The sequence below is a fragment of the Rhinolophus ferrumequinum genome, chromosome 25 (genome assembly GCF_004115265.2).
Source record: "Rhinolophus ferrumequinum isolate MPI-CBG mRhiFer1 chromosome 25, mRhiFer1_v1.p, whole genome shotgun sequence".
NCBI lineage: Eukaryota > Metazoa > Chordata > Mammalia > Chiroptera > Rhinolophidae > Rhinolophus > Rhinolophus ferrumequinum.
Window position 1 is genome coordinate 4,244,311 of NC_046308.1, and position 10,266 is coordinate 4,254,576.

The 10,266-nt window shown below is 42.8% G+C and overlaps 1 protein-coding gene across 1 annotated transcript in view; it reads right to left on the reverse strand.

Moving 5' to 3' along the window:
- The window catches only part of ATP6V0A2 (ATPase H+ transporting V0 subunit a2), a 30,262-nt gene extending 21,354 nt beyond the window's left edge, over window positions 1-8,908 (reverse strand). Inside the window, exons 1-4 of the mRNA XM_033097813.1 lie at window positions 8,556-8,908; window positions 4,194-4,272; window positions 2,280-2,377; window positions 680-817 (exon numbers count right to left, since the gene is read on the reverse strand). Coding sequence (XP_032953704.1) covers window positions 680-817; window positions 2,280-2,377; window positions 4,194-4,272; window positions 8,556-8,672 — 432 coding nt within the window. The 5' untranslated portion in view covers window positions 8,673-8,908. The remainder of the gene's footprint in view (window positions 1-679; window positions 818-2,279; window positions 2,378-4,193; window positions 4,273-8,555) is intronic.
- Window positions 8,909-10,266: the final 1,358 nt, after the last annotated feature.

The following is a 10,266-nucleotide window of genomic DNA, read 5'->3' on the forward strand; positions in this document are numbered from 1 at the left end:
TGACACTTCACTTCTCTGTCATGTTTCCAAACAAGTTTAGGGCAGCACCACTGACTACGCAGATCTGAGAGCCAAGGCCCCAAGATAACGTACACGTGGGACTCTGCTCTGATCACTAAAAAGGGTCATTTCCCCGTCCCTTATCTGTAAGCTACTTGAAGACATTTACATCAAAGTATGGTTATAATTTATGCCATTGCTTCAATCCAAGATAAAGAAATTGTCTGAAGTGAAACTGAGTTCAAAAGGAATGTACTTCTCTCTCTGTTACTCAGCTGAGTGTAGGATTACTACATATAGACTTTCCTTTACTCTTATAATTTAGAGGGGTTTTTTTTCAACCTCCTTTAGTCTTAAGCAATTTGTGGAAAAACTAAATTTTAGAGGAAGATGACTTCCTCTGTTCAATTTTTTCATATGATCATAAAAAATTTTTTTCAACTGCAAACTACAGCATTTTACAAATAGGAGGTATTGCTATTGCTAAAACGAACTAATATAGGAAAAGGCTTAAAGCTTTTTATAATGACATATAATCCAACTGAAAAATAAAGCTAAGATCAAAATGTATCTTTTGGAAAGAGCAATACATCTACAGGAATTGGTAACAAAACCGGAGACCTTATGGGAACAGGACTTTGATAAAAGAAATGCATTTCCTCACGGGAGTCGTCAGTACCTCCACGTTTCGTTTAACGAAGGTTTTTGTCACTCTGAGCATGTGAGTGTACTCGATCAGTTCAAGCAAGTTTTTCCGCAGTTTCTCCTTGTTCTTAGTGACTTCTCTCAGCTCAACCTCCAGCTTCTGCAACTGCTCCTAAAACAAAGCGGCAGTTACTTAAAACGATGGGCTACTTCCAAGTGTGGTTCTAACCATCTTTTTATAGGATACCGAAACCAACGGAGGTCTTCAAAAGCCACAATTTATGAGAGTTTGATAGGGATATGAAAACGTGCAAAGATGTTAAAAGTCCATCATTTACTATTTCGTATTAATTCCGGTAATTCCTATGAGCTCACGCCACAGATGACAGAAGCACTGGGGAGGCCGTGATGAGCGGAAGTACACCAAGGCTGTGCCTCGCCTCTGGCCTGGACTCCCATCATTTCTTTCGGTTTTCTGTCATCTGCTTATCCATTATCACACATCAAAGAGTCTTCCTCTTTCAACTCTACCTTTCCTTTCATTCGCAACACAGAAAAAATGTTTAGATAATCTTTTCTAAATATCGGTATGCCTCGTCCCTAACTTAAGAGTTTGTATCCAGTTGCCCTTACACAATTAATTGGGCATAAAAATTCTTGAGAATAAATCTCCTTAAATAACCAGGTACATACAAAGCATCCTTAATACTACTTAGTATTAAAACAATAGAAGCCCGAAATTATAAAACAAATGATTGCCTCAATGAGAACAAATCCCTTGACACACCACATTCATCACTGTGCTCTGCCTTATGGAAACTATAACCAGTCAGTGATCACTGTACCTGTAATTATCCTAACCAACCCATCAAACAGGCCAAGCCTGATGACTGCTTTCTACTCATCTGATTGTGTAATTCTCCCTCGAGTCCACTCATATACCAAATGTTAAATGACTTCCTCCCAGATAAACAAACAGGGCAGCCAGCGATGGAATGGTCCTAGTTATACAAACATTGCTTTAGATGAGCTATAAGGCGCTCTCGTCTATTTCCCAGTGTGATAAACATCAGATGATCACGTTGAAACCTCCATGGATAATTCACGGGGGAGCTAATGAACAAGACAAGCTGGTGTACTCCCAGGGAGGATGCTGTGTCCCCAACACCCCAGACACTGAACTCAGGGAGAAGGAATTCTGTTTGCTGCCCACCTGGAACGATCTATCTCCTTCACACTAGCTTCTGAGAATCAGAGGGGGGAGGGTCAGAGAATGTGGGGAGAATGTGAAGGCACAGGACTGAAGCCTCGGTTACTTGCTACAGGGGAGGCAGCTGAGGCCCGGATCGGCCCAGAGTGAACTCTCAGAAACACTGTGACCAAGAACCTCATCTCATGAGCTAATTCTCGTTAGCCTCTGTTCAACGCCACATCTTACATGTTAAAAGAAAACTGAATTATCTGTGGTAAATTTTACCACAGATAACCTATTACTGAGGGTAATAACAGGGCTCTTTAATCTTCATTCCACCATTTTGAGAAGAAAGGCAGAAAAGCACTAGCCAACATAAAGTAAGTAAAACGCCAGTATCTGAGATTAGTGACCTAAAACAGCTTCTTCAGAAACAAGTTACCTGCATTTCTAGAACTTGTTTAAGAGGTGGTGCAGGAAGACTGGTCTCTCCTTCAGGAAGGGGGATATCAGCTCTGTTAATTTCCTGCACCAAATATGCTGTGGAAATAAACAAAAGTCAAACAAATTAGACTCCAAAACTTGTAAGACATTTCAGTCAGAACATTTTACGTCCCAACCTTTCCTAGGTCACCTAAAAATATGTCTAAATGCACAGAAGTCTTGTTCCCACTGCACCCTTTATTTACTGCCTGGAGAGAGCAGGATGAAGCGACAAAATGAGCAATACCATGGCTAACACTTTCTGAAATTCCCCACATTGGCTTCATTTCTAAAACTCTACGTAAAGAACATTGGAGTCACAGCTGTGTCTGTACCTGGAGAAGAAGGAGGAAGTTAAGGGCACAGTCAGAAGTGCAGGAATATCCCAATGATAGACCGAAAATCACCCCCACCACAGATAGCACAAGGGACTGCCCTTTCAGACGCTTGTGGAAAGAAGGAAGTATCCACCAAGAAAATCACAGCCTCCGTGGGCAAAAGGAGCCCTGAGACAAGGGCGGAAAGCCAGGCTCTCCCGAGTGCCCAGTTAGCTGTGACGTTTGACACAGAACAACCCACACGGCTTCCCTACTTATGTTAAAAACTACACTCATGGAACTAACAGTAAACCAGCCAAAATGAATTTCTTTAGTTTATATTTTCAATTCCATGCAGTGTCCTTTTCCTGAGGCTAAACACGATAATATTTTGGAGAAGTGTTACTACTATTTGTCTTATCAAAAAGAAAGAAAGAAAAAGAGAGAATGTCTTAACAATGAGATAGCAAAGGAAGCACTGGGTGGTTTAAGAGTCTTCTGGAAGTGGATGCAAATCATTTGAACCTATTTATAACTAAATTTACTTGAGAGTTCCTTTTTTTTAAAAGTCCATATTCGTTTTGAAACAGTTTGTGCTACAGGAAGGCCTGGACATGTCTGATGTGTTATCACTCCTGCCCTGCCTTTAAAAACCTCATTCCAAATGTACCACCTGTCCAATGACTCACATGTGTTGCCAAGACAGGAATATGACGTCTATCGTACATAAGCCTCACTTATAACCAGGACCCGATTAAAAAATATAAAATCCACAGTTATTATTAGCTATTAGAAATCATTCTAAAAGTCATATTCTCCCCCTTCCAACTCTCTCATTCCCCAGAATTTTCTGTTCATCTTTCTAAAAACAAATTTTGTACTTCCATCAGTTGTCTGAGATCATTTTCCTCCCTATTTCAGTCAGAATGTCAAGACTTGAATTGATATTGACTATTTCGCGCTAACATGTTGAAGATTTTACAAATAAATGAAGTAGCCTTAAGATACCGAGTTTTAATGGTTAACAGCCAGAGAATACTGACCTAACACCTTCGCAAAGGAAGTCCTGCGAAAAAGGAAATTATCAACCAATCTACTCAACCAATCTATCTGCCATTTCCTACCTACTTCCTTTGTTCATTGATATAATTTTAGGTCAGATGTTAACATGTATAGATGTTTTTAAGTTATAATAAACTACAAGGGATTGGTTAAATAAATTATAGCACATTGATACAATGAAATGTTATGTAGCCATTAAACATGATGGGTCAATCTGTTTATTAACATGAAAAAATGTTACAGGAGTACTTAAAATGACAAGCAAAGCTGAGAATAACTTGAACATGATGTAAGTAAATTCTTACTTTTATAGATGAATAGTAAATAGTATGGAAAAAAAATATAAGCCTACAGAGCAGTGATTACCTCTGAATAGTGAGAATACGGGCAATTTCTTTTTTTCCTTTCTGTTTATCTGTATTTTCTAATTTTTCTAAAGTGAGTAAGGTTTGCTTATATAAAAGTAATTATTTTGGTTATTAAAACAAACTTACCCAATATTCGCTCCAGCTCTTCACACCTCTTCACCTCACCAACAAATTTTCTTTGGAAAGAACTTACATTCTGGTTGAGCTGAGAAAAGAATGAAAAATTTACTTTGAATGTTCTAAAATTTAAAAATAAATTTGACTTTTTTCTCTTTTTTTTAATTAAAGTTTAGTGGGGTGACAAATGTTAATAACAAATTTGACTTCAAAAATAAAACATTATTGGCAAGGGTTTGGGGAAAAGCACATCCTCGTGTAATACTATTGACTGGGAGTATAAACTGACACAACTTTTCTGGAAAGCGATTTGGCAACTGTTATCAAAAACGCCTGAAAAATATCCTCTAGCCCAGAAATATCCCATGAAAAAATTTAATCTAAGGAAAAAACTATGGATACAGACAAAAATTTATCTAGAAGAACATCAACCTCAGGGATAGAGAAAAAATGATTCACAACAGACAACTGATTACAGAAATTAGAGTCTGGATCCATATCATGGAATACTACTCAGGATTCAGGAACAGACTACTGACACACTCAACGTCACAGAGGACTCTCAGAAACATGACACAAGTGACTGAAGAAGACGCAAAAGGGCACATTTCTATGAAATGTCCAGGAAAGGCAAACCTAGAGGCAGAAAGTAGATTAGTTTTTGCCTGGCGCTGGGGGTAGGAATGGAGAGTGACTGTAAATGAATGTAGGGTCTTACTGGGGTAATATAATGTTCTAAAACTAGATTGTGGTGATGGATGCACAACACTTGAAATGGGTGATTTTTATGATACACAGTAATAAAGTTGTATAAAATTATGGTTCAGCCATATAATTTATTATGCACTTATTAAAAATAATGTTGTAAGTGACTAAGGTATTAGATTATGTTAAGAAATTATTATTACAAATTTTAGGTATGATAACGGTATTGTGGTTATGATTTTTAAATGTCCTTACCTTTTAGAGCTACTTACTAAAATATTTTTAAATGAAATTACCTGGGATTTGCTTCAAAATAGCTGTCTGGGGTTGGGGGGTGAGTAGGATGGAATGGAATGAGTAGCCAGAGTTTATATTATGGGCACATGAGCATTCACTGTTCCCATATATTCTTCTCTCTACTTTTACTTCTTCTAATACAAGCTTAAAAACAATTTAAAAAAATTATACAAGAATACTTAATAAAATCAGGAATTTATTTATGATTTGTGTGTAAAAAAGATTAACGATATTTTCAATGTGGTTCCAATTATATAAAAATACATATGTACGTTTAAAAACATCATTAGAAAAATAATGTTTGACCAATATTAATCAAAAAGTTAAAGTGTTTATTTCTAGGTTATTGAGATGGCGGAAGTTATTATCTTATTCTTATATTTTCCAAATTTTCCACAATGGACATACATTACTTTTATAATTTAAAAAAATTACAGTGATCATTCATGTTGAAAGGCTTAGGGTAACAATTCTATCTTTATTCCCATCTAGCGCTTGTACTAAGCACTCTCAAAAAAAATAATTAGACAACAGCCTGGCATGAAACTGCTCAAACAACCTGAGAGTGTCTACCCCAAAAGGTCTGGTTCTTGTTCAGTTTTTTAATTTTTTTTTGAAAGAATTAACCAGAAGGAAAATAAAAAATTCAAATTTCACTTCTGTTTGTCACATTCACGTTCATTTCTGGAAGTCACACTAATCTAAGGTAACCACTTTCAAGTTCCTTATGATTCAGACACAATCTATTTCTATAGAATTAAGAATGTGAATGGGGCAGCCTGATGGCTCACTTGGTTAGAGTGGCGGGCTCTGAACAACAGGGTTGCCGATTTGATTCCATGGGATGGTGGCTGCGCCCCTGCAACTACAGACTGAAAATGGCAACTGGACTTGGAGCTGAGCTGCGCCCTCCACACCTGGATTAAAGGACAATGACTTGGAGCTGATGGGCCCTGGAGAAACACACTGTTCCCCAATATTCCCCAATAAAATTTTTAAAAAAAAGTGAAAAAGAAGCCATGCCATCAAAAGCTGACTACAAATGACACTGCTCAGTTTCAATTTTTTTCTTTAATATCAAACACTAATTAACTCTAATTGGACATTATAGTTCTACAAATAGAATCCTTATGAAGAGGCAAATTTTTGTGGCAATGACACAAACATGACATCCACGACCATCTTAAGGACACTGTTTTTGTTTCCTGTGATGTGGTTTCTTTTACAAAGTTTTATCTTCCTTTTTAGGGAGGGAACATCACCCTAATTCCAATGATATGAGTACATTTTACCGTAGATTCGTTATAAGACTAACATTTAACCTAGAACAGCTGGCAGAGGAGACCTGCTGCTGTTTTTACTTACACCCACATCAGTCGTCTTCCCACTCCAGCAGCTAAAGGACTAAAGGTGAAAACCATTCTTAGATTGCAGACTTACAAAGCGAGCTGACATTTACCTTCACTGAGACCCACTGATTAGCTGAATAACCTTTCTTCTCATGGGCTGTCACTATACAAACCCTTGACCTGTCTGCTTTCCCTTAGAAAGATTACTAAAAGAAAAGAGGGGAAATTCAGCCAACACAAGACAGAAAAGACTGAGGTCAGTGATCGCATCTGGTGAACTCAAAGTCAGTGACAAACTCCAGAAAAGAGCGGAACCATGTCAGATGTGATAGAGCTTTCTGCAATAGCACGCACGCACGCTGCCTGACAGTCAAACAGAGACACAGAGACACACACCCCTACACACATCTGAGCTCTGAAAACCTAACACCACACAAAGAGCTCACTTTAGCACTTTAATTTTCCTTCTAGAAAAAGATGAACCACACTTTCTTTTTCTTTCCCTGATTTTCAGTTTAAAAGGATCTCAAGTATACTCCACTAACTAACGTAATGGCACTCAGTGAAACTCGAATCTTCGTGATCAGGGCATTTGTTCAAACCTCTGAGATTTAAGCTTGATAAGTCTTTTGGCCCCGTACTAACAGGATGGAAAAAATGTACCTGTTACAAAGAAGGGAGCCTGTTTCTCTCGCGACTGTCTCCTGAATCTTTCGGGTGCTACTCACATCTGCCAGGTAAGTGGGTACCAGGTGCTGAAGCTTGAGTGGCTCCAGGAACCAGGAAGGGAGCTGCGCCTTCCCTGCAGCCTCACCTGTCACTCAGGGTTTTCTCCTGACTTTGAATTGCCTCAGGGGGCCAATACTGACATCAAACCTTGGGTGTAGGGGTGCTCCCTTCTGAAATTAAGGACCCCTCAGAAAGATGAAGGGAAACAAGCAGAGGATGGAAGCTGTGGCCCAGGAAATAAGATGTTCACCTGAGGTGACTTTCAGTTCAATCAGTTAAGTATTAGGTCCTGCTTAATAATCTCCTGTCCACACCTTGTCCTTTTCCTTCATAGCACTTATCACACTTCGTAATCAGTGTGTGTTTATTTGTCTCCTCCTGGCTGTGAGCAACAAGAACACAGGGACCTTGTCCGCCTTGCTCACCACTGAGTCCCCAGCACCAGAAACGGCGTCTGGAACAGAGCAAGTCCTCAATAAAAGCTTGTTCGTGCATTCAACAAATGCCTATTAATGCCCACAAACGCCGGGAGCTGTGTCAAGTCTTGGGGACTCGAAGGAACAGTCCATTAGGGGTTAACAGGTCTCTGGTGGAGACAAACAATGAACAAGTAAACAGATACATAAACAAGTGTTTATTGTTGTTGGGGACCCTGCTCCCCCTCCTTACCAGGCAGTGGGACCTCATCATACATCAGGGAACAAAACTGAGGGAAATCCCTTCCCTCAAGCTTACCCCAGGCGCACTGCCAATTCAGGCTCTGGGCTCTTCGTGCTCCCTGCACCCGGCACCCCGCCCCCCATCTTCCCAGGGCCGGCTCCTTCCCATCCAGGTCCCGGCCCAAGAACCACCTTCCCAGCGAGGCCTCCGCTGACCACCGCCAGCTGAGCCACCCTCACATCACCCCGTTTCATTTTCTTTATAGCAAACATTTTCTTGTTCACGTACTTATTTGTTGAATATTTGTCGCCCACCACCCCCGCAAGTTCCAGAAGGACTCCAAGAGGCCTCATCAGATGTGTTCTCCCGCTTAGCCCAGTGCCTGGCACAGGGTCGGTCGGTGCTCAGAAACATCTGATGGCACGACCTGGATGAAGACTACACAACGTCCCTAACTAACCCGGCGACCCTGCTCTCAGACCCGCCCGGCGGCAGCTCCCGCCGGTCAGCGGGCCTCAGCGTCCCCGTCTGGGACGCGGGGACAGCGCTGCGCCCCTGCTCAGGTGCCCGGAGAAAGGAGGCCCGAGCGAAAGGCGGGCAGGGCGGCCCGCGTCTCCCGGGCGACACTCACGTCTCGGAACTGGACCAGGCCCTTCTCGCCCAGGGCGCTGAGGCACTCGTAGGCCGTGCCCGACTGCAGGAAGAGCTGCGCCAGGCACATAGTCTCGCTCCGGAACAGGGACCCCATGGCGGCCGGCCCGCGCCCCGCGGGGCCCGACGGACGGCGGCAACTCCGGGCAGCGCGGGCCGCACGGTCAGCCGGGGAGGTCCGGACCTCGGGCTCCTCCTGCGGCCTGGCCACGGCCCCGCACCATGGGGCTCCGGGCTGCAGCGACCACCCCCGTCTGGCCACCGCGGCCGCCTCTCCAGCAGCCTCCACAGCCGCGCGAAGCCCCGCCCCCGGCTCCAGCCGGTTCCGGTTCCGCCCCCCGCGCGCCCGCTCCCGCGGCCGACCAATGGCGCCTGGAGTTGCGCCAACGGCGGCGGCGGCGGGGACAACCCGCGCAAACCCGAGGGCAAGGCCAGACTGCTGGCGCTCAGCCGGACCCGAGAGAAAACAGTCGCTCGCCCTGCCGTTTAGAGCTTTTTAAAATGAACTTATTGAGTTTACGTGCCATAAGGTTCACCCGGCTAAAGTAATACAAATTCTGCGATTTTTACTAAAGTTCACAGAGTTGTGCCGCCTTTACCACGATCAATTTTAGAACATTTCCATCAGCCCAAATCTGCTCACCTGCAGTCAGTCCCTTTCCCATCCCCGGCAACCACGAAACCACTTTGTCTCCATAGATCTGCCTGTTCAGGACATTTCATATCTACACAGTCACACCGGTGACATGTGGTGTTTGCTGCTGGCTCTGGCCGCTAGCTTTCCTTTCGGGTCCTGCCCAGACCAGAAAGTAGGATGGACCCTGTCACTTCGGCTCTTGGCTTCTGCAATCCTCCACCCAGCAGCTGCAGTGATCTCTGACACAGAACGAAAACCTGATGTGGCCTATATTAAATCCTCTGGCTTCTCCCACTGCATTCCCAATAAAACCCAAACTTCTCACCATGGCCAGCAAGACCTCACGGCATCCGGCCTCTGCCCTGCCCAATCCCTCATCTCCAACCGCCTGCCATGGGCTCCCTTTGCACCTGCCTTCTCTTTGCAGGTTGGTGCACCTGAACTTGCTAACTCCCTCTGCCTAGAACACCCTTCTCCCAGAACTTCTCAAAGCTGGGTTCCTTCAGGTCTCGGCTCAAATGTCCCCTCCTCTGAGGGGCTGTCCCTGACCCCTAGCGAAAGTAGCCCTCCCACCCCACCCCATACCTGTTTTATTTTCTTCATGCCACATATCTCTGTTTGAAATTATATTGTCTGTGTTTATTGCCAGTTTTCTCCCACTAGAATGTAGGCTCCACTGGACAAGGGACATTGTCTTGCTATCTCCAGGGCTCAGTAACTAGTAGCCTCAATAAACATTTCTCGAATATATATTTGACTGTATAAACTTACAAAAGTTAAAACCATGTAGTACGCCCCGCCCCCCGCAAATCCCATTCTACTGCCAGAATGAGTTTTTCCCTTCTTAAGTACAAAGTCATCCTAACACAGCCCACAGAATCAGGATACCTATCATTTAGAAATTTTTCTTTTGTTTTCCAGAGCTAATTACACTAACTGACATAGACTTTCTCAACCACTGCAATTAATTAATCAATGGGCATTTCCTTTTCTTTCACAAAAGACAGTTGTGGATCCTAGAATCAATCACTTTTCAAAATTAAGTAACAAAGTC